The 24,879-nt window shown below is 44.5% G+C and overlaps 1 protein-coding gene across 4 annotated transcripts; it reads right to left on the bottom strand.

Annotated features, from left to right (window-relative positions):
- Positions 1–5,715: 5,715 nt before the first annotated feature.
- Positions 5,716–24,170, bottom strand: ZKSCAN5 (zinc finger with KRAB and SCAN domains 5). Of its 4 annotated transcripts, none has more exons than XM_060032368.1 (7): positions 23,956–24,170; positions 22,995–23,514; positions 19,357–19,495; positions 15,249–15,331; positions 14,840–14,975; positions 10,237–10,845; positions 5,716–7,392 (listed from the first exon to the last, which is right to left on the bottom strand). In XM_060032368.1, the coding sequence occupies exons 2-7, from the start codon at positions 23,406–23,408 to the stop codon at positions 6,266–6,268; spliced, it is 2,508 nt and encodes an 835-aa protein (XP_059888351.1). In that variant the 5' UTR covers positions 23,409–23,514; positions 23,956–24,170; the 3' UTR covers positions 5,716–6,265. The 4 variants fall into 4 exon arrangements, with proteins under 4 accessions (XP_059888351.1, XP_059888352.1, XP_059888350.1 ...); XM_060032369.1 differs by having other exon boundaries at positions 14,840–14,972; positions 23,773–24,170; XM_060032367.1 differs by having other exon boundaries at positions 23,773–24,170.
- Between the last annotated feature and the right edge of the window lie 709 nt (positions 24,171–24,879).

Here is a 24,879-nt window from a genome sequence, read left to right on the forward strand (position 1 = left end):
ACTTTACATACATGGAGTCATACTCTTTCACTGCACATGTGTTTTGAGAATCATGCATCTTTCTGTGTAGCTGTGGTTCAACCACATTCACTGACAATAAGTATCCCACTGCAGGAATACAGCACAATTTATGAATCTATTCTTTTGTTGATGGGTTTTCAGGATGTTTCCAGTCTGGGGCTTTTATAAAGCAGCATGTCAACATGCCTCTTGGTTCCCTGTGAAAAAAACTAGAAATAAGATATATACGTGTTCAACTTTAAGAAGTATGGCCAGGGACTTCCCTGGCGTTCCAGTGGTTAAGACTCCACGCTTCCAATGCAGGGGGCACAGGTTCGATCCTTGGTTGGGGAACTAAGATCCCACATGCCATGTGGCATGGCTAAAAAAAAAGTATGGCAAACTGTTTTCCCTAATAAATGTAACAACTTACACACTCAACAGCAGATGAGAGTTTCCACTATTCTATATCTTTATCGGTACTTGATACTGACGGATTTTGAAAGATTTGATAATCTTTTGTGAAATCGTATCCAATTGTGGTTTAATGTGCTTTTCTCTTATTACTAATGTAGTTGAGCATCTTTTCATCTTCCTGGGCTGTGCTTCCCATTTTGTTTGTCTTTTCCTGATATAGTGTAGTTGAATTTATCAATTTTCTACAGTTAGTAATTTTTGAGTCTTGTTGTAGATTGCTACCAGTTTATCAAAAATTTGTTTTTCTCCTTCCTGGACACACAGCTAGACAACACTTTGCAGCTTGTATTGTTAAATGCAGCTAGGTGACCGAGTTCTAACCAGTGGACTATAGTGAAGATGATGTGTGCCACTTCTTGGCCTGGCCCATAAAGCCCTGTCACACGTCCGTGTTCTCTTCTCCCAGTTGACTAGGTTAGAAAATCCCCAAGGAGGTCTCGGAAGCCACGTCTGAAGATGCCAGGGCTGCCATCAGATTGACTGCTCAGAGGAGAGCCTTCCTGTCAGTCATGTATATCTGCCTTACACTGTTATAGGAGTAAAAAGTGAACTTATAGGGGCTTCCCTGGTGGTCCAGCGGTAAAGAATCCACCTTCCAACGCAGGGGACGCAGGTTCAAGCCCTGGTTGGGGAACTAAGATCCCACATGCCACGGGGCAACTAAGCCCATGCCACAGCGAAACAGCCCGCGTGCCGCAAACTACAGAGCCCATGCGCCCTGGAGACCTTGCGCCACAGCTAGAGAGAAGCCCGCACTACAATCAAAGATCCCACATGCCTCAACAAAGACCCCACATGCTGCAACTAAGACCCAATGCAGCCCCAAAAATAAAATAGATAAATAAAATAAATAAATATTTTAAAAATTCATTAAAAAAAGAAAAACTGCTATTGTGTTTGAGCAGCTAGACCTTTGTAGGTCTATTTGTTAGAGCTGTTATCATTAAACTGACTTAATACATGTTTAAGATATTCTTCATTAAATCTGAGATTAGAACAATACCTCCTGCATTTTCTTTTCCAAAAGAACTGAAGAATTTCAACAGAGAACTGGATGGATTATTGGGCTGTAACCAAAAGCTAAGCGATATAGTCTGGCAAGTGGGGCTCGGACAATTAAAAATCATTAAAATGGGGGGCCCAATTATGATAAGCCCTTTGCTCACCAAAAAGAATCCAGCGTGGGTTCTGAAGGGGACAGGATGCCAAGACAGATGTTCTAGTCCAATCATTCAAAGTGGCAATGCAATCTCTGCTCACCAAGATGAATAGCCACGGAGGCCCCAAGCCATGCTGTGATCATCCAATGATCCTACATCCACTGTGACACCTGCTGGGGCAATACCGCTTACCGCAGACTGTTCAGAATCCTGCCAGAAGATAAGCTTGTGAGAAGCAAGGGCTCAACCGCTCCACCTCGGCTGACTGCACCGCACCTGCCTGGTAGACAGCCCCACCCCGAACCCTCGTTAGAACAGATGCTTGCTACACTGCTGGGGTTACTGGAAGGGCACAGACCCTGCCCCTGCTGTTCCCACCCCAGAGGCCCCAGGAGCTTCCCTTTTACCTCTGTGCCATTGTCCTGGAGACTGAAGTTCCAAGCAGGAACTAGGACCTTCCAGAATAGAGCTCAGAAATTTTATAAACAAAGATGAGCTAAGACAATAGATTTAAATGACTTTATAACTCCTCTCCCAGTTCCCATCAGGTGTTCTATCACTTTGTTAACAAAAACCTAGATTTACCATTTTGCAAGGCGCTGTGCTAGGTGCTATGGGAAAACACAGATAGTGACAAGATAGTTCCCAACTGTTCTGGGCTGAATTGTGTGCCCCTCGCAAAACCCATGCACTGGAAGCCCTAACCCCCAGTGTGGCTGTATTTGGAGACAGAGCACTTAAGGAGGTGATTAAGGTTAAATAAGGTCATAAGGGTGTTATCCTCAAGGATAGGAATGGTGTCCTTATAAGAAGAGGAAAGAGACACCAGGAGTGCACAGGCACAGAGGAAAGTCCACAGTGAGAAGTCAGCCGTAGGCAAGCCCAGGAGAGGGCTCAGAGAAACCGACCCTGTGGACACCTCAGAAAACGCTAGTGTCTCCAATTCCTTTCCTAATCGATCTCATCACTTAGGTTAAGTCAAAGCACAAAGCTAGGCTGGGAGTGAGTGAGGGAAACGTGGGAGTGGGCATCTCCCCACATCCTGCAGGGGGTAGTAACTACGCATCTCTAGTCCCCTACGCTACCCGCAGCCGGAAACTCTGAGTCGCGGGGCTGGTGCGGAAACGAAAAACCTGCAGACGATACAACAACCTGTAGCACAAATAGAACGAGTTCCGGAAAGCTTACCGGAATCCCGTCACGGTTCCGCCCCCCCGGAACTCCACCCCTATTGGTGTTCTCTAGGAATCCAGGAGGTCTCGCTGTCTCGGTGGTTCCTCTATAAATCTAGGGAATTTAACCTCCTCCTCAGTTGAGGAAAAAGACCAAGATTTAGCGGCACGTCCTCACTAATGGGATAGAAGTAAGGAATTGATGGGGAATCTAGCCTCCTGGGTGGAAGGTGCAGGTCACAAGTTTTGAGAGCTAGCACATGGGTGTCTCTTTCTAATTGTTCCTTCTGCAGGGAAAGGACTCCAAGCTGATGACATTGACCTGGTCGCACTCCGATGGCTCTGATACTTTTGTGAAAACAACAACAAAAAATTGATAGAATCAATCACAGTCTTCCTCCCAGCCCCAATACCGTAGCAAACATTTCTGTAGAATTCAACCAACGTGCTCTGGGCACGCATTTAGTGATGTGATTGGAATGCAGATTCTACTGTCCTGTTCCTTTTCTGCCTTTAGTCCTTTACAATATTTTAATGTTAAAAAACGATAACGAAACAGCGTCTTGAGCAAACAGATTTTGCTCTAACTTGCCGCAAAATTGAGGAAACAAAATACATGACCCTAACGTTTTGTTACCCTTTCCTTTCAGAGGTTTAGAAGGTAAGGTGATGATGGATGTGATGACTGAAAGGCAGAAAAGAACTTCACAGTCTAATGTTCAAATCATAACACTCCTCTTTTTTCTGCAACCACGAGATGTACGACCCCGGATCAGCATAGTTTTCAGCTCACTAAGAAGTTTCTGGCAATCAGAGCTGTTTTTAAATGGAAGAGGCTGCCCTGGGAAGCAACGAGCTCCCCATCAGTGGAAGGATTTCATGCAGAAACTGGATAATCAGATGCCAGGAAATGTTTTCTCCAGCTCAACAAAGTAATTATACACTTGGTGCTGCACATACCTACAATTGAATGGCGATTCCTCCATTGGGTGGGAGGAATGATCGAATCCTTTACAATTCTAAGATTCTATTACTGTATGACTTTATCATATCTTGGATCAAAACTGTCTTTCACACAAACTGACAAGAACAGCATTTCATCACTTTGTAATGTTTGATGTTTAATCATCTAAGACATAGTAGATTTTGGTGCTTAAGAGCTTAGCTTTTGGAGACAAAGTGATCTTGGTTCAAATGCTCGTTCTGCCACTTATTGGCTGTGTGACCTCGGGCAAGTGAATCAACTATTCTGAACCTCAAGTTTTTCCCAACTGTAAAATGAGGGCGCTAAGAAGTGAAACCACCTCATAATGTGAGGATTAAGTGAGGTGATCCACATAAAGCACTAAGCATGATGTTTAGAACACAGTAAATACTCGACAGACATCAACACCAGGCTTCACTGAAGTTGTCACTCTCATTCAAGTCCTATATCACCTTTAACTCTGTAATTCTGTTCGCAGGCAACAAGAGTCTCACCAACGAGGCCCTCTGACACTCACAGGTTGCATTAAGTGGGTGGATATTTGTCCTGAGTGTGTTATTTTCTCTCTTCAAGCAATCAGTGGCTTTCAGCAAGAGCCACTTGATTCCATAATCCTTACATTATTTTTATTTTGTTCCCCAAACCTTACCCGAGTCAGTGCATCCCCTTCTACCTGAATTCCACCCCAGTTCACCAAAGTTAATGTCTCCCAATTGAATGGCCACCACACGCCTGAAACTACCAGTGCCCTGCCCACCATCAGTGACGTGGTCCTCATTGCCTCATGGTGAGTGGCCAGCTCCACAGGGCATTCTTACAGGACTACTCATGGTGCCACACATCAGATCACATTCCCTAAAGCAGAGCCTGAGACAAGGATTCAGAGCCATGTGATTTGTTGACGGCGTGGAGGGGCTGAGGGGATGGTACAGGAGCATGGATATAGTCTAATGAAGTCTAGCCTCAGCCTGATCCACAATGGGTGCGTCTGAAGCATAAACTGCACCAATTTCCCACCTTGAGGCACGTGAATCAGCCCTTTGTACCCCATATCAATCCGTCATTGGCTAGGGGGTGGGGAGGACAGCTAACTCCTGGATGGGGCAGCTCTGATCACCTGAGGGCAATTCCCTCAGAGTCTCCGGAGAACAGGGTGAGCTGTGAGCACTTGGCAGACAAAACTCAAAGCAGCTGGGGGATGGGTATGGCAGCCTGGTAAAGGGGATCTGGACCAGGTACCAGTGTACAGCACACAAAATCAACAGGTATTTATTGGGTGTTTATTTGTAAGCCAGGCAGTCAGCAGAAGCAGGACTTCGGTGGCACCCAGAAGCGCCTCTCCCTCTCTCTAGCAAACAGGCTCAAGTTTACCCTCTTTTCCATGTCATCATCCTTCCCCCACAACCCCTACCCAGACCTTCCCACAGGCAGGGCTCACCAGACCAGGACCTCCCTGCATCTACTAATGTTTACTTTCAAATCCAGCTGCAACTCAAGTTGAAACTCCTTCTCTATGCCATTATCCTATGGGGGAGATCTATCTCCCGGGCAACTGGGAGTTGGTACATCTACTGCTTGGACAATTCTTGATTCAACTTGGTCCAATTCCTTCTATGGACATAGCTGCCCTCATTCTTGTGGGTAACAGAATAACCAGTCCACAGTCTGGCCCGTCTTCTCTTCTCTATTCCCCTAAGGTCCCGCTCCCCTCTCCCCAGGCTGTGACTGACCAACACAGTTTCTCCTGAATTTACAAACTTAACTTCTCTTTTCTACTAGCTAACCATGATGCCAGGAGAATCAAGATAAAACAAAAAGGTAGAGTGTGTTTCATGGAGAAGTTGTAGTTTGAATAAGGCAGCGAGAACACATACCATCCAGCCTCTGAACCTCAATTTTGCCAAAATAGAAATACCTTAAGTCAATTTCTTTTGAAAAGGTTTAATACTCAAGATGAGAATGTCGCCTGGAGCACTCCAGTGGCTGGCATCACATCTAGAAAAGGTTCATTGCTGAGGTACCCAAACCAAGATCATGCTGAAGGGTTCTTTCTTTCACTGTGCTCTTCCCTGAATAGATAAGCTGTCAAACAAGGCAGAAACTACAAATGAAGCTTATTCCTACTGCATTTGTGAGGCTTTTCCCACTGTCAACGTTCTGAGAGTCGCACGAAGAATGAGTGCCATCTGAAGGCTTCCCTTCGTCCACTGTATCCTTGGGTTCTCTCCTGTCTAGACTCTCAAGCTTGAAGATGCAAACGAACGCATTTCTCAGTGGAAAAGCAGCTATCTATCTGCTGTGGATGCTCCAGTGTCCTAAGTTCTAACTGAAGGATCTCAACAGATCCATAGGTTTGATGGTTAAGTTGGAGGAGATGCTTGAAGTTGTTATTACATTCGTTATAGGAGTAGGGTTTGTCTTCAGGAAGGCTTCTCTAAAATCGTGTAAGAGCTGTTCTACGATAGAAACCTCTAGACACTTAAGGTATTTATGGGATCTGTCCTCTCGTGACTTCTCAGATGTTTAAAGAGGCTACAACTCCAACTGAAACTCATTCCGCATTCTTTACATTGAAAGGGTTTCTCACCAGTATGGATCCTCTGATGTTGATTAAGATGTGCCTTCAGAGCAAAGCCTCTGCCACATTCGTTACATTGATGGGCTTTCAGGTTGGAATAGCTTTTGGGATGTTGTTTTGTGTGGGAACACTGGCCAACGCTTTCTCTACACATATCCCATTTATAGGTTTTCTCTGCAGTATGAGTTCTGTAATGCTGAATGAGCTCTGAACTGTAATGAAAGGCTTTGCCACACACATCACACTTATAAGGCTGCTCTTGCAACTCAACCTTCTTATCCTCAATCACCGTTAAGTTCCAGCTGTACGCTTCCCCGCGGATGCTATTTTGTTCATTTTTCTGGCCCATGTGGAGCACCTGGTGTTCAATGAGGCTAACATACTGAAAAAAGATTTCTCCACATTCATGACACTGATGGGATTTCTCTCTCGAGTGGAGCCTGAGATGTCCAGCAAGGTGTGAACGTCTCCCAAAGCCTTTCCCGCACTCATTACACTTAAAGGGCCTCTCCCCACTGTGCACACTCTGGTGCTGAACAAGGTGGGACCTCACTCTAAATGCTTTCCCACACAAGGGACAGGTGTAGGGCTTCTCCCCAGTGTGGACCCGCTGATGCTGAGTTAGGTGTACACGCTGATTGTAGCTTTTCCCACACTCGTCACACCTAAATGGTTTCTCCCCGGTGTGTATTCGCTGATGCTGGATAAGATGTGCACTCTGAATAAAGCTTTTCCCACATTCGTTACATTTATGCGGTCTCTCTCCGGTGGAGGACTTTTTGTGGACATATGTGACTTCGCTGAAATTCATCCTCTTTGAAGAGGGTTGTCCTAGTATCTCTTTCATGGGAATTCCCTGCTTTCTATCCAATTTGCCCTGGTGTTCATGGCCTTCTCCAAAATCTTGAACCTGAGAAACATTTCTTGGGATTATTCCTGTTGGTTCCATGTCTGCTTCTGAAAATTCTGAAATTTTCTTCTTAACATTCAATTTTGTATTCTTACTTCTTTTATCATTGCCTGAAAAGATAAAGAGGAAACACAAATGTTATCAGTTCTTTTACAGAAGAAAAATAAACTATCAGGCAAAAGAGGATAATCAAATGAAACTACGAGGTAATAGGAGTAACAAAGGCGGGGTGAAGGGTGCATGGACGTGCTTGATGCTAACAGAAAAGAACCTTTCGGTGTCTGTTCAGTGAAAAGAACAAAATGAAGAGAAAGCTTACTCGGGAGGGTGGTGAGAACGACTGAGGTTAGGCAATCACAGGGGAAAACCAGACACTTTTATTACATAGGAAAGAGAGAAGGGAATTCTGAAATGGGAGAGGAGGTAGGAAATGTGGAGTCAGGGAGACAGATGAGACAGAACAAAGATACGCAAGTGGGGAGTTCCCTGGCAGTCCAGTGGTTAGGACTCCGTGCCTTCATTGCCGTGGGCCCAGGTTCAATCCCCTGTTCGGGGAACTAAGATCCTGCAAACTGCGTGGCAGCAGCCAAAACACAATTTTTTAATAAAAAATAAATTTAAAAAATGAAGACACACAAGTGAACAGTGAGAACTGATGAAAACTAGAAGAAAGGAGTATGAAGAGGATACAGAGTTGGAAGAATACCCGACTGGGAGCCAGGAAAAAAGAGAAATGAGGCAGTAGAAAATATTGTCAATACGATGGGTGACACATCAACCTCTGCTCTATGCCCTTAGCCAACACCCCAGCTTCCTTTTCCCTCCCAGGGCACCTGACACTTCTTTGGGAATGCTCCTCCCATCAGACCGTCAGCTCCACGAGGGCACGAGCAGTGTCTGTTCTGCTTCCTGCTGAATCCCAAGCACCTAGCACTGGAGGCACTCCATAAATACAGCTGGATGAGCACACAAAGTATCCCTCCTTCGATCAAAAAAATGGGGGAAGTATTAAATAGGAAACTAGGCCGAAGAACAATTACAGGGAAGATATAAAAGATCCTATTTTAAAGCAGCTGCTTCCCAGGTTCGGAGTGCTATTGGATGGATTTCCCCCAAGAGGCAGTCACCAAGGAGAATGGGATCGAACTGGCTGAGGAGACAGCTGAGCTCGACCCAGGCCATAAAGACACCATGAGCTTCATAAGCTTCTATTCCATGTTGGAATAGGTGACAGCAGCTGTTAATGTGAATGACAAGTAGCTGGGCTTGGGGACACCAAAGGCATAATTTAAAAATAAACACTTTGGCCAGTCTTCGAGTTTTCTGAAGAATATTAATAAAAGCCTTTAAGTTCACAGCACAGTTTACAGTGATCTTATCCTTACAGAAGTCATGTGAGCAGATAAAAAAATAAGTACCAGCAGGAAAATTACTCAGCCTGATTCGTAACTAAATTACTGAAAATGAATACAGCAAAGAATTCTCTTCTGCTTACACAATTTGCTAACAAAAAAAAAAAAGTTTGATAGTCCTGGAAGAAATTTAGTTCAACTGATACTCTCATATGTGGTATAATTGTTTTAAAAAGCAATTTGGCCATATGTATCAAGAACCATAAAAATGTCCTTGACCTTTCATCCACTAGTCCCACTTCTGGGCATCTATTATAAGGAAATATTCCCAAGTAGTGAACAAGGCATAAGCACAGTTACCAGGACAAAAGAGAAAAAAAATTAGAATTTCAGCTGGGGAACAGTTGAGTAGACCATGATGTTTCTACACAATGCCGGGTTGTCAAAAATAACAAACAGGAGGGCCAAGCAACGCTGGAAAATGTGTGTGTCTAATATTTGATTACACCCTATGAGTAGCCCTATATAAAAAAGGCTTATAAAAAAAATGGAGGCACACTAAGTAATAACAGTTATACTAGTTAGGATGGTGGGATTATGGGTGATTTTTTTCCCCTCCCACTTCCTTTCCCCCGAACTTCCGGTACAGTTGACCCTTGAACAACACGGGTTTGAACTGCAAAGGTCCGCTCATATGCAGATATTTTTCAATAAATATGTACTAAAGTCCTACACAACCCACAGTTGGTTGAATCCAAGGATGTGAAACAGCAATACAGAAGGCTGACTGTAAAGTTACATGTGGATTTTGGACTGCGAGGGGGTCAGCACCCCTAATCCCTCTGCTCTTCAAGGGTCAACCATACTATTATTACTTTAGCATTTTAAAGTAAGTGAAATAACTAAATTGGGAAAAGGGGGAAGAGGGAAGAAGCATGTAAGAGAGCCAAAGTCCTCACTTACGAAATAGAGAGTCAACAGATAATGTCTAAAATTCATGGGTCAAGCAACAGCCGTATTATTTTAAAATGTGGAATTATCAGAAGAAACAGGTAGGATTGCTGAGAGCAGCACCTCTGGGGAAAGAGAAGTTGTGGGGATGGTGGGGAGGGCATAGAGTTTTGCCAACTAATCTGACAATTAATTAAAGTACAAGTGATACAGACAGAGAGAACAGGCTGGTGGTTGCCAAGGTGGAGGGGGGTGGGGGAGGGAAGGACTGGGAGGTTGGGATCAGCAGATGCAAACTATTATGTAGAGAACGGATAAACAACAAGGGCCTACTGTAGAGCACAGCGAATTATATTCAATATCCTATGATAAACCATAATGGAAGAGAATCTCAAAAAGAGAAGTATATATATGCATAACTGAATCTCGGCTGCACAGCTGTCATTAACACAACACTGTAAATCAACTATCTTCAGTAAAAAAATTAGAATTTAAAAAACCCCATAAAGTACGTGATAATAAAATAGACGGTAACTCTTTGTCCCTTCCTGCCACTGCTGCCAGGATCACCACCCATCTGTCCGATAGTTCTAAGCTGATAAGGCCATTTCTGCCTCGTTTATGCTCCGAAGACAAACTGCTCACACCTACATCTTTGGGATTTCTCTCTGAAGTGGCGCTTGAGGTGCTCGATCAGGTGGGAGTGGCGCCCGAAGCTCTTCCCGCACTCGGGGCAGCCGTAGGGCCTCTCCCCGCTGTGCACGCTGTGATGCTGGACCAGGTGTGAGCTGACACGGAAGGCCTTCCCGCACACCTGGCACTTGTAAGGCTTCTCGCCGGTGTGCACACGCTGGTGCTGGGTGAGGTGCACGCGCTGGTTATAGCTTTTCCCACACTCCCCGCACTTAAACGGTTTCTCTCCCGTGTGGATTCGCCGGTGCTGGATGAAGTTGGAGGCCTGAAGGAAAAACTTCCCGCAGTCGTTACATCGGTGCCCTCTCTCGCCGTTGGTGTTTGGCTTCCGGTTCACGTCTGTGATGGCACTGAGGTCTCTTTTCTGGGAAGGGGTCTGCCTTGATTTCCCCATGGGGGGGTTGACCTGCCACCTTTCTACCACACTGTGAGGGTCGCTAACTCCTCCAAACTCTTGACTCGGGGGGACATTTCTTTCAGGGCTTCCTGAGGTCATCCAGGGCGATTCGGCTTCATCAGAAATCTGCTTTACTATCAGTTCCACATTGTCGTTCCTGGACTCGTAATCTGAGATAATAGAGGGAAAATGGAAACGTTAGCTTATTCCCCGCATTCAGAAATAGCGGATAATTACATGAAACCAACACGTGCAAGCAAGGCGTGACTTTGTAAAGCCATCTGCAAAATGACTTCACAATACAGGGATAGGATGAAGAACACTGAAGCAGGAAACTGAGGCAGGTTAGGGAAGACAAAGCCAGCAAGAATGGTTCAAGGGGATGCGACTGGGAGAGCAGTCATTCCATTTAATGACAATCACATCCTCTGGGTACAGTACATCCGTACAGTACCTGTTTGGGAACACCTGTGCCATGTCAACTGTTCTCAGTAAAATCTGATACTGGGTGATGCAGCTAACCCAGTCCTCACCTTCCTCTTCTTGTTTATTCACAGCCTGGAGAAGAAAGAGGATCTTTCTAGCTTTTTCAATCCCCAAAGAATCTCAGTTTGCTGTGAATTAGTCTAAAGGGGAAAAGGCGTTCTTTCTGTACCCAGAGAAGTCCTACAACTGTGGAGAGCTAGCTCACCACTCAGTGGTCATTGATGAACAGAGACATTTAAGAGGCTGCAATCGGTTCCCTGTATAACTGGATCAGCAGCATGTATTTCACTCAAAACTCTGACATTTAATATAGTTTGCAAGGACAAACCTTCAGTAGTTAACAAAAAATAGGGAATGCTTTTTAAAGGACAGATAGATCATGGCCTACTGAGAACTTTCCAGTAAGGCTGTTTTGTAGAAAGAAAAGTAGTTTTCAAACATTACATAAAAATGGTATTAAGCACTAATGTTTGCAGAGTGTGTACTATGGACCAGGCACTATGCCTTCAAGTGCTTTTCAGTTTTATGGCATTTAATCCTTACAATGACCCTTTGAGAGAGATACTATTACTATCCTTTTTTTGATATAGCAAGAAGTTGTAACTCTTGTACCATGAAGGCAACTTTAAATTTATTTTCTAACTATTTTTACTTAATTCTCTTCCTAAAAAGACATTTTAAGAGTGGAAACAAACATATAAACAAAAGAACTCTATCACAAAACCAAACTTTTTAGATGTTTTTTCCTCCTGCATTTAACTAGGCAAGTAATCTCAGCTATCACAATATTTCTTTTTCTTTTATTCTCATTTACTTATGTCCACACATTTTATTCTTATTAGAGCTCTCTCCCGTTCAGCAAGGCAAATAAGCTCATGGCTTTCTTTTTCCAGGGGTGAATTTGAAAAAAATCACATGAGCTCCACGTATCTCTTTGGGACTACTCACAATCGCCCGTTTCCAGAGAAGGTGATGATACAGGTTGAGATACCAGTTGGCTTACAGGTTTTTTTTTTTCCTCTTTCCCCTCCCCTTCTCTGAGTACATGAGGAGCTTTCTGTTGATTCTCCTGATTTATGTGTATGTTTGACAGAGAGCTGTGTTCCTTGTTCAACACTATGCCCAGCTGCTTAGTAATGCATTGGGGGCGGGGGGGTGAGGAGGGAGTTGGTTCCAAAACACCCAATCAGCAGATTCGTTGCTTTACAAATTCACGCTTTTCAACCTCACTGGTACCCCACACTGGCATCGTACATTTCTAAGGCTGGCTAGTTTCCCACTCATTCTTCTCAGCAGCTACATCAAAACGTCTTCATCGTCATCTCCAAGATAGATCACTGTATTTAAAAATAAAGGAGTGTTCTGGCACAAACTTGTCTACACACAGACTGTGTCTAGAGATGCAATCAGGAAGCTTAACTAACCGTCACTGCCTCTGTGCGGGAAACGGAGGGACTGAGGGTCGAGAGACTCACTTCTCACTTTAAACCCACTTAAACTATTCGGATAATTTTTACCACGTGCGTGCGAACCAAAGTCCTCACTGCACTCAAACCTCTGCTCCACCACCCACTCCATCACCTGGTCACTCGCAACAGGTGACTCTGTCTCCTATTCCAGGGAGAGTCTAAATTATCCAGTCAAGACCTCCTTGGACATCCTACAACCACAAGTGTCAGCGTGCTGGCAGCCTGATTCTTCCGTCCTCCCCTTGCCTCACAGCGGGAAGAGCTGACCCTCCCCCTCACCGAGGTCAAGCTTTCCTCCCGAAGGGGCCTCACCAGGCCATTCTGTTTTCCAGGGACCTCCCTGCACCAATTATCTGCTCTTCCTCACTCTAGCATTTCATACTCACTCCCCACCAGCCCTCGCCCAGTGACATTTCAGTGTGCTTAAAACTTCTCCCGTTAACAAAGACAACATACAAAACCCACCCATCCATCTACACCAGGTACGCTGTCGGTGACCAGCCCTCTTTTGCTTCGCCTTTACAGACAATGTTCTTGAAAGTTTATCTACAATAGCTTTCTCAAATTCTCTCCTGTGCAATCTTCCAAGAAACTGTCTCTTGTTCTCCAACTTCCCAGCCACTCCATTGAAACGGCTGTCTCCACGATTCATTCACTAATTTTTAAAAATCTCACTTCTAAATTTGATGGATACTTTAAAAATCGTGACCATCTCTGATGCCGTTAGGAACCCACAGGATGAAAATTCTCAAATGTGGTCTTCCCAGAGAAGCTGAAGAGGCAGAAACCACTGAACATGTTCTTAGTGTAGAAGAGTTTACTCAAGTTGTAAAGATATTGTAAGAAAAAGATGAATAATGAGAGAAAAAAAAATCAGGACTTCCCTGGCGGTCCAGTGGTTAAGACTCCGCGCTTGCACGGCAGCGGGCGCGGGTTTGATCCCTGGGCTGGGAAGTTCTGCATGCCGCGCGGTGCGGCCAAAAAAAAAAAAACAGAAAGTAACAATTCAAAACCCCTTGGAGAATGGTACAGAAAAACTGCGCCAAGTTCTGCAACTCTGAAACCCATTAAATACCTATAAAGTAATTGAAAAAGATAAAACAATACTAATCAACTCAAATCAGACAAGAAAGGTATTTGAAATTGATTTTAAAAGAGAATGAAAAAAATTTGCATTAAATATGATAATATTTATACTACATAAATAATTCCTTGAGACCACCACTAAAATCCCAATAGATAAACAAGCAGAGGGCGTATGCAAATAAATCAAAGAAAACACAAATATATATCAACAGTAATAAAGGAAATGGAAAATTTGAGAGAGAAGTCAATTTTACTTTTTAAATAAAAGCCTGTGAGTGAACTAAACCCTTAACGATACAAACTGAGATGTTTTTCAAAAGAAATTTGGCATTAGAGTATATGTATTCCATCTAAAGTCTACTTGATAGTGATCGATAGTGTGCTTGATAGTGTGCTTGACAGTGATTCTTCCAAAAGAATTCACTCAAAAGAAGATAAAATTCATAAGCTTCAAAATGTCTGCCACAGTGCTGAGATTTTTCACAATTGCTCCAGGCAGCACAATCAAATATTAGTTTCCAAGATCATAACTTAGAAATAGGTTCAAAATCTTATCTGGGGTGCAAAATTCAAGAAGGGATAAGACATGTAAAATGCAGATGCCAAGACAAACATCATAAAACAAGTACCGGTGACGTGAGAATGGTAATAGAGTGAACAAGTTGCCACCCATGCGTGAGAGGAAAGGAAAAGAATGAATGCTATTGAGACACTGTAATAACTACTTCAATGAACGGTTATTCAGCAAAGTCTGAGATGCTTTCACAAATGAGAATTATTCAGTTAACAATGATTCAGTTTGTCAAGGAACAGAGTACAATCACTACTACAACTCTGTTAAGATCCAATCCTGTTAGTCTTAAGCTAAATATAACATTTGCTGGATTGCAAATACGATCCCCAAAGCATTATCAGTCCTCAATCTTACTCTTATTATGATGGAGATAATCAGAATAAGCTGAATAAGAAAAAAAGAGAGAAGGGTGATTTACTCTTTCACAGACAAAAAAAAATACGCAAAGTCACAGTGATTAAAACATACATGCCTTTACAGGATGTGCTATAAATATTCTTAATAACAAAATGAAGATGTCCTAATCCATGCAGACGAAATCATTCTTACCCATGGAAGTAATACTCCCATAATTCTCCTTCCTGTCATCCCTATAGAGGGACTTCTGGGACTGGTCCAAATGTCCCCATTCCTCCAGGATGAAGGATACAGCCACGTCAGCCACATCTTCAATTTTCACCAACTTCTGAAACACGAGATCTCCACTAAATTCCCATTCCCTAGGTTCAAATTTGGAGCGAGGGGAGGAACTGGGAGCCTTAAGGAAAGAAAAAGGGGAGGGACTGTGCTTCACAGAGGATGGGGGAGCAGAACAGAAAAAGACAGAAAAGCACAAACCCAAGATGGGCCCGGTCTCTGGTTAAAGAGACAGAACCCTGATAAAGACTCAGGCTTAAGGCAGCTACTTGTCCAAAATCAGACGTGGGTCCTCAATGTGGGCACAGGGACACCGGCTCACCTGGGGCCCAGCTGAGAGAAGTGAGGCTGTCAGCTCCTGGCTGTCCTTCAGGGGAAGGGAGGGAACTTGGAGAGCAGGAAGGGCTGAGGGGGGGAGAAAAAGAGGTGTCAGTGAGAATCCCTCTACCCAGTTCCAATTGCCATCATGTTCCGCTTTTTGTTCAAGAATCCACAACGGCGCCCTGTGGCATCAAGACCAAATTCTTCTGCTCAGCCTTCAAGACACTCTACATTCTGGGCCCCCCACACCTACCCTATACTCACCCTTCCCCTGAGAAAAACTAGACTCCCTGTGTTGGTCAGGCGAATCCTGCTGCCGACTGGGGATGGTACCATTCCCCTATAGAGGATGCTCTCTGCTCTGCCCAGGTCAAACCTAGTCACCTCAAAGAACCTCCAAAGGCCCACTCTTCCGTGACGCTGAAGCGCTGCCTAGAGCCAGGGCTTCCCAAGCTCTAATGTGCAAACAAATCCCCGGGGGTCTTGGTACAGGGCAGACTCTGCCTCAGGTGTTCCAGGGCAGCCCCCATGTTCTGCATTTCTAACAAGCTCGAAGGTGATGCTGGTGGTGCTGCAGCACTTTGGACCTCACTTTGATCAGCAAGGCCTTAGTTCACGTTCTCTCCCTTCAAAAAATGACTGCGGTTGGTTTATAGTCAGCCAACTAGCTTGTATTAAGTCTACTCTGTGTGTTCTAAGAATAGGCAGATAAAACAATTCCTGCCTTCCAAAACCTCACCGTCTGATGGGGAGGGCAGACATGGAAGCTTTACTCCTGGCACAGGGTAAAGAGTATTATCCTCAAAGTTCACCCAAGTTCCTGCAGGAACACAGAGGCAGGGGCATCTACAGAGTGGAGAGCAGGAGGTGGGAGCACCCGGAAAGCCCTTCCACAGGAAGTGACTCTGGAAGCAGGGGTGGGGTGGGATGAGGCGGGATGAGGGTGCTTTCTGGGTAGAGTGAATCACATGTGCAAGGCCCGGAGGGTCTGGTCTCTAGATGCTAGTGAACATTTGACCCTCTGCTGTCACCTCTGCTCTCCTCTGTCCAAGATTCATGGTGCATCCGGATCTGTCTACATGCACCCTGACTTGGAGATCCACCTGGTATCAACCTTTAACACGACGATTTAGACCTTTCTATGGTGTCCCCGGTCCCAGAGATGTATGTGCATATGTAGCTTGCTTGTGTCCAAGGACTGGGAAGTAAGGAGCAAAGACCCAAAATAGAGGAGATCGTGGTTAGAAATGAAAGCTGAAAACAGACACGGTATCTGAACCCAGGAGTGTGGTTACAGTCAAAGTAAGACGTGAAAGAGAGGGATGAACATAGTCTATACACAAACAGTAATTATGTTCCAGTCATAATTGGAATAATGAGAATAATTACATTCTAAATAATCCCACTTATTTTTTTTGAAGTTCCTGTGAAACCTGCTGTTTCTAACTTTTAAGTAAACAACTTCGGCCCTCTCAAGATCAAATGAGTCCCAGAGATGGAAAGCCAGCTCTCAGTGCCATCAGAGGCACGAAGGATGCAGCATCTTCCAGGGTGTAAAACAAACCAACCCAAACCAACCCTTTTGTTGGAATAAGGAAAGTGGCCAGGGTCTGGCTAACAGGGCAGAGAAGAGAAGCACCACTGAGGGAGCAAAGACGAGACTCTGCGCGTGAAGGAAGATGACAGTGATCAGAAGGGGACACGGTTCTGCGCTGGGAGAGCCTGGAGGTAAAGCAGGCAGCGCAGCTCAGTATGGGGTAAACATGCAGACTTACAGCCAGACTGCCTGGGGTAACATCCCAGCTCTGCCGTGTAATAGCTTTGGGACTTTGAACAAATTATTTAACCTCTGAGGGCCTCAGCTTCTTAATTTCTAATATGAGAATAACAATAATACCTAGTCCATGGGGTTACTGTGGGCATTAACCCTTGGAATGCCAGCTAGGTCTACTAGGTACAATTCTGGGTTTGGGGGTTCTCTTTTTTTGGACAGTTTCAACTATTTTTAAAGACTGGAATGACATGACTTTTATTCTTTTAGAGGTCTTCTGAAGAACAAAAAGAAAATGTTAGTATTATTAAAAAATAAAAGAAAACTCTTATTTTGTAATTTCCATACGGATCCATTGGACCTTTTTACAAATCTAGGATACATTTTGGGATCTGAATGATCTTCTATCTCCTGTACCATGAAGCACTCTTCTAGTTCATCATCCTAGGAATTATTTCATTTTTACTAATTATTCATTAATGAGTCTTAATGTTAGCACGAAAAGACTAAAATTATAAGAAAATGGGAGAATAAAAGAAATATTCAGGATCAGGCAATAGTGAAATAAACCATTGTTCTTCACTGTTCTCAAAGCATTAAATACATTCCCCAGAGTTCTGCATCATCTTCAAGAAGGTTTAAGGCTGTTGACACCTGTTTTTAGCTTTCATTGACCACAGTCGAGAATTCAGAATTTCTCACTTTCCACCCACCCATATCAACAAAGAGAAGAAAATGTGCCGTGGAAGACATTTCACTACTCGTAGGTGAATGAGAAGATGACACAGAGAGCAGTGTGCTAAAGGCAGTATGAAACTGAAGGCATAGGAGAAAACTGACAGAGTCTGCCAATGACAATATCCTAGATGAATCTTCCCACACTCAAGAAACAATGATAAACACTACATTTCTAATTCCAAAAAGGAGCTATGACACCTTAACCGATCATTCAACAGGAAGGACTTCATCACGTAATATTTTGCAACAAGATTCTGGACCATCCCATCTTGCTAAAAGGACATATTCATTTTGCTAAAGGGGTGGTATTGAGTGACAGTATTCTCTCATTTTTTTATGATTTTTATATTATCAAAACATACTTGATACAAAGAGGTTTAATTCTTACTAAAGTTCCTTTAAGATTTATTTGTCATTATCTTTTGATTCTTCTGTAAGTATTCATAAAATGACTTAAAAATATTTAAAAAAAAAAATAGAAAGGACCCATTGGCCCCAGATGTTAAATGAAGACTGTTTTTCCTGGTACTACACTGAGGGTTAAATGAGTTCATACACGTAAAGCAGCTTAGAACAGCTCCTGACACATAGTAAACACCACATAAGTAATAGTTACTGTTACCACAGTGAAAGGAAAGCTGGAAAAGCTTAGAGCAGTGGCCAACCACTACGAGGAGCCCGGAAGAAAGGCTGGGGCCAAACAGGAAATTCGAGTTCACAATTCCTTCTCCACATTCCAAAATCCCAAAGCTTTAAATACCAAAAGTTTTTTTGTTTTTCATTAACTTGGCCATTGAACTAATTTGACAGCAAAACCTGACCAGAACTGATATGAAGCTATTTGAAGTTTTTATTTAATCCACTTACTGTAACTAGGCATACATTTCACTGCCGAAATACTAAATTAATGTGTGATTATGGGGTCACACTTCAAATCCTGATGGCAGTGCACTGTATGTAAATCAGATCCTCTTACTCAATCTGAAAAATTCTAAGTTCTAAAATGTATCTGATAGCAAGAGTTTCTGATTAGTGATATTAGACTTGTGGACATATATCATCATAAATGAGATACTCAGCTGCCCACTTTTCTTCCTTGATGTACCTCATACAGGTTAATAACAGTGAGGGCAAGAGGGAGGGAAGGAGAGAAAGAGAGAACAGACGCTCTACAGGTCCTCGTGAAGCATGGCTTAAAATCAGACTTCACATGAACGGCTGAACAGCGCGAAGTGCAGTGAGGAACTGGAGAGCTTTGTCTACCTGAGCCTTAGGACAACAAAATGAATGAGGTAGAGCTGGAAAACTGTTGCAAAACCATGATAATACTTTTGTAAAAGACTTCTGTACATCTTTTAACAGTACCTGTACTCAGAGCTGTCGTCACCTGCAGCATAGCTCTCGAAGGACACTGGTTATTGGTACGACTCCTAGCCAGCCTGCGAGCTGACCAGGGACCCAATCCCAGGCCCCCACCCTTTCCCAACCTCCAGATCCACTGACTGCGGAGAGGCTGCCCAGCCCCAGGTCTCTCTACAGATACCGCTTACCCACACGGCCAGGGAGCCCACATCCATTCCACTGAAGCCAAGATCCTCACCATTTTCCTCCCGAAGATGAGGCCTCTGCGGCTCGTGCTCAGGCTGCGGGTCCACGGGCAGGAGCTGGTGACTGAAGGACTCGGGCCCGGCTCCAGGCGGCACGACCTTCGGAGGAAGCACTTCAGCACACGCCACGACCTGACAACCACAATCACACCAATCAGCACGTTACAGGAAAGGCTACGAAGGAGCCCAGCAGGGTCACGTTACTCTTTCATTCACTCCTTGGCCAAGTATTTCATGTGCATCTACAACGAGCCAGGACTAATTACCCAACTGCTGCATAAACACGTTGTAGTTGAAGACAACTTCCAATAGACATGTCGACACACCAATAAATACACAGTTACAAACTGTGTTATATGTGCAAAAGGAGAAGAAAGTGGTGCCATGAGGCAAGACAGATGAGACCTACTTCAGACTGGGTGGCCAAGGAAGGCTCTTCTGAGGAAGTGTCACTGAAGTCAACACGTAGAAGAGGAAAGAAGCCAGCCGAGGGAAAAGTCAGGAGTGTCCCAGGCGGACAGAATGACATAAGCAAAGACCCTCAGGCAGAAAGCCAGTGTGGGCCAAGTTTAGTGAAGGGGGGAGAGAGTGAGAAACGAGCTTGGAAAGGTCAACACAGGACACAGGAAGTCACCCTCAAAGCCCCAGACGACCAGGTTCAAGTACGACAGACCAGCCACAAGAGCGGTGTGTCTCCGTCTTTCTGCCCTTTGTTCTTGCACAACCCTAGGGTACACAACCAGTCTCTAACATCTGCCTCTTCTGGAAGGTACTAGCTCAGTGCCATCCTAGCAGGTAATAAGATCCGGCTTTGAGATAGAATTGCCCTCCCCTCCCCAACCCCGCCACCGTCCCTTATGTTTCAAAGCACTTTCAGTTTTAACTCTCCCAGTAGTGGCAAAACGTGGCACAGGAGTATTACATTAAGAGGCAGAGGCAGCACAGTTGTGGCAAATATGACTCTACACGGAAGTGTGTGTGCCCTTGTGGACCTGCTCAGGACAAGAGTTAAGATGATGCCAAGTACGTCAAAGGGCTCCTGGGCAACGAAGAAGCAAAGCAGCCCTTGAGGACCCCTGAGAGTAGGACAGAGAAACCAAGGAGGAGGGGTAGAGGATAAAGCCTGGGAAAAGGCTTGCTAGAGACAAGAACTACCTGGAGATAAAGGTGAGAAACAATGCCAGGGATACAGAGGGCAGGCAGAGAGAAAGGCAAACACAGTGAGCTGTGCAGGCCCTCAGGAAAACCCCCCTCGCTGGGCCTCAGATCCCTGACCTACCATCAAGAAATGATTTCTGTGCTCCTTCCACAGATGGGGTGCATATCCCAATGACAGGGGTCAATGTGTAATATCTGCTGTAAGTCATCCATTTAAAAATGCTTTCTGTTTTAAACTATGATTTTGAATATTTATTACCATAAAAAAGTAGGGAAAGGTTTGTCCGCTAATGTCCCAAAAAGGTTTAAAAAAAGGAATAACCAGATGGCACCAGGAACCTTTACTTCTTGTCCTGACAGAAGCAATAGGAAGGTTCAAACACTCCGGTCTGCAAGACAATTATTCAGCTCAGCTGCAGGGTCTGGCGGCGGGTCCCCAGCAACTCCCTCTGCTGTCCTCTTGCCTCATGGAGTGAGCTAGCCCAGCTGAAGAGCCTGAGGATGTTCTGGAGTATTGAAGTACCCCTGACCCAGAGGGGAAGAATAATGAGACTGGTACCTTACACTGAAGGGCAATGGCTCTGAAGAATGAGGGAAATTCTCTAACTAGCTTCAAAGTCTTGTACACCTAGGATCCCATGACTTTTGTTTCTTTGCTATAAAAAAAAAAAAAAAAATTAAAGTTTCAGAAATGTGAGCCTAGCAACAAGAGGGAGGTAGACAGAGTCAGGTGATAAATGAGTAAGAAAGGAGAAGACGTAACAATGTAAAGATACGGAACCTCCCTAAATTAACATCCGATTTCATGCAATCCCAGCAAAAAATACCGACAGGATTTTTGGAGTGGTAGAAGCTAAATAATTCTAAAGTTCATATAGAAAAAAAAATATATTGAAAAAAAAATTTGGAAGGGGGAGGGCAGACCTATTGACCAAAACACTTTACATAACTCAATAATTGAAATACTGATATGTAAACAGACAGTAAGATCAATAAAATAGAATAAAAAGACCAGAAATGGACTCAAATACATGTAAAAATCTGGTATGTAATCAAGATGGCATTTTAATCAGAGAAGGAAAAAAAAAGGGATTGCTGTATAAGTTGCTGGGGCAACTGGACAGACATCTGGAAAAAAAATTAAGCTATAACCACACCAAACACCCTACACCAAAATGAATTCCAGATGGATCTATCATTTCAAAGGGTAAAACAAAAACAACAACATCCATAACAAAAACGTGGGGAAGAAACGATAAGTTTCTTATAATACTCTAGTGGAGAGGGCCTTTCTAATTATGGCACAATTCCCAGAAACCATAAATTAAAAGATATAAACTGACTGCATAAAAATAAAAAAACCCAGCAAAGCAAAAATCTCCACAAGCAAAGACAAACAACAAAGCGGGAAAATAACTCTTGCAACTCAGATGGCAGACACAGTGCTTACTTTTTCTAACAGGTTAATATAAACAGATAGGTCACAGAAAAGGGTATATACACAGCCTTCTAAAATATGTACAGTGATCAAACTCACTCATAAGAAAAAATGCATATTAAAATTGCACAGAAGTATTGCATCTTTCAGATTGACAGTAATCAAAAAGTTGGATAACATCGTGTTATCAGGCTGCAAGCAAAAAATTTCTCTCATACATGGCTGTTGGGAATATAAGCTGGTATAACCTCTGCAGACAGCAATCTGTCAACAGCTGTCCAAACCACAAATGCAATGCGTACGGGCTCTGAGCCAACAATTTGACTTCTGAGCTTTGATTCTACAACTAATGATGTATATAAAGGATATTTATTGCAGCAAAGTCTGTTGCAGTAAAGATTCAGAAACAAACTAAAGGAACACCGTAAATGGCCTTCAACAGGAGTTAAATTATGGTACATCCATACAATGGAACACAGTGCAGTTTCAAAGAGTGAGGCAGCTCTCTTTGCACTAACATAGAACAAGCCAGGATATACTATAAGAAAAAAAGCAAGAGGCAGAAGTGCACAATGATGTGAAAACATTTGTGTTTTTTAAAGAACAAGTCATACACATATACTCTAATATACACAGAATACAGTGTATCTCTGTAAGGATAGACAGGTATCATGGGACAATGGTTGCCTCTGGTGAGGAGAACTCTGGCGGCTGGGGAATTAGGGGTGGGAGGGACACTTACTTCTCATTATAACCTTATGTACATTTTGAATTTTGTATTATGTCACCACTCAAAAAATCAATACAGTAATTTAAAGTAGAAATAAAATCGCAGACTGTCTTCTCCAGATTAACAAACTGCATACTGCTTCTCTTTGCTGGAGTGGCAGGATATCTCCACAGTGCACCTAATCCCAGGAGAACAAAAGAATATGAATGAAGCACCAGGGCGCTCAGGATCTCACCCCTGCTCAGCAGCTCCTCAACTCTCTTCCTCTCCTTCCTCATTGCCCGAAGGTCTCCTCTTTCACTCACCTGTTGTCTGCGTTCCTCTAGTTCTCTTTCTATATTTTCTACCACGGCCACAGCCTCTTCTCCGTTTTCCGGGTGATGTTCTCTCACCCAGGTCTGGAACTCTTCAGGCAGGATGCTCAGGAACTGCTCCAGCACCAGCAGCTCCAGGATCTGCTCCTTGGTGTGCAGCTCGGGCCGCAGCCACTCACAGCAGAGCACCCGGAGCTGGCTAAGGGCCTCCCGGGGGCCTGACGCTTCATGGTACTGGAAGTGCTTGAAGCGCTGGTAGAAAGTCTCAAACACGGGTGGATTGTACTCCCTCATCCAGGTGCAATCTTCTTCTTCCACCTTCACTATCAGAAGGTCTTCTTGCTCTGGTGAAGTCTCCGCGGGAGGGTCTAAGTCTATAACTTCCCCAGATCCTGTCATTATCATTCCAACTCAGAGGGATCTCTCTCCAGGTAAGCTGGGTTACACGGACCAAACTTGTTTTCTGCTCTTTGAGATCTTCTGAAGGACACTTTCCTTAGCGTGCAACCTACTGATATATTGGAAATCGTTATTAGCAAAGAGATGACAAAGAGGTCATCTATCCTAAAGATGATCACCCAACAGAGTAATTTCCTTAAAAATTACAAGACAGCCATCACTCCACCCACAAAATAATGACCAACGGAGAATATTTCCAACATTTAAAAAGTGTAAAGGAGAGCAAAAAACTCTGACATACGGCCTCATGAAATACAATTTTTGTGGTGAAGAACATTGAATTTTATGTAAATAACAAGACGAGACTTACTAACTAGTCCAGACGCAGCCGCTCCTTCTCTCTACCACAAGCCAAACTTAAGTCAGAACAGAGGTCAAAAACATTACAATGGTCAAAATTGGTCCTGTCCCTCAATCCCTAAGAGCTTGACAGACCAACGGGAAACTTCATGGGTCCCGAAGAGAGCCAAGGTTTTAAGTACAGATTTTGCACCTGGATTGCCCACAATCGCTCCTGACCCCGATCCACGGAAACCGGCCCGGTCAAGGTTAGGGACAGGACCCTCGTCTGTACACAAAGGCCATTCCCTTTCCTCAAGGCCACAGTCCCGGGGAGCTCCCCTGGAAGACCAAGCTCCCGCAGCCAAGGCTGGGAAGACGGGTTTCTTCTTACAAACAGAGAGAAAGCCGAAGCCGACACTTCGCAACACTTCTTCGCCGGAAGTAAGCAAGTCCAAGCTTTCCCTGACCGGCGGGTAGAGCCATAAATCCCACCCCCGAGAGCACTTCCGAGTCCTCTCTAGGAATCCCGGAGGTCCCCGCCTCACCGCGGGAGGAAAGTGCCCGCCCCAGGCCCCGCCCCAGAGGGGCTGTGGGCCAACCGGCGGGGAGATGAGGCGCCGGCCCGGGATCCCAGTCCAACCTCCAGTAACGCGGCCATTCCCCGCCCACCGAGCCGCAAGTACAACAACGCTAGAGCCGGGGAGAAAACCCAGCCACCCTCTTCGCCACCCAACCCCACAGCCATTTAAACAGCCCGAGCGCGTCCCTTTTCTTAGAGTGGGGGCAGGGGGCGGGGTCTTAGGTGTCCGGAGCGCTTGCTAAGACAACAGTTGCTAGTGTCTGATTGGCCGTGGAACTTGCGCTCCCTCACCCCCAACGCTCTGCGCCCCAGTTCGAAGTACGTCCGTACCTTTCTGCGAGCCCGCAACCCTCACTCCCCTCACCCCGTCTCCAGACACACCCACCGCTTTACAACCTTCGTCAGCTCAGGCGGCCGAAACCTCTGAGGTCAGACCCGAGTCCCCAGCGGCTCCAGGGACTACATCTCCCAGGAAGCCTCGCGCGGGCCGCACCCTCCAGCCAATAGGGCCGTGACTCTTTTCGCAGCCTCAGTCTTGCGGGCCTATCAGAATGC

The sequence above is a fragment of the Delphinus delphis genome, chromosome 15 (genome assembly GCF_949987515.2).
Source record: "Delphinus delphis chromosome 15, mDelDel1.2, whole genome shotgun sequence".
NCBI classification, from domain to species: Eukaryota; Metazoa; Chordata; class Mammalia; order Artiodactyla; family Delphinidae; genus Delphinus; species Delphinus delphis.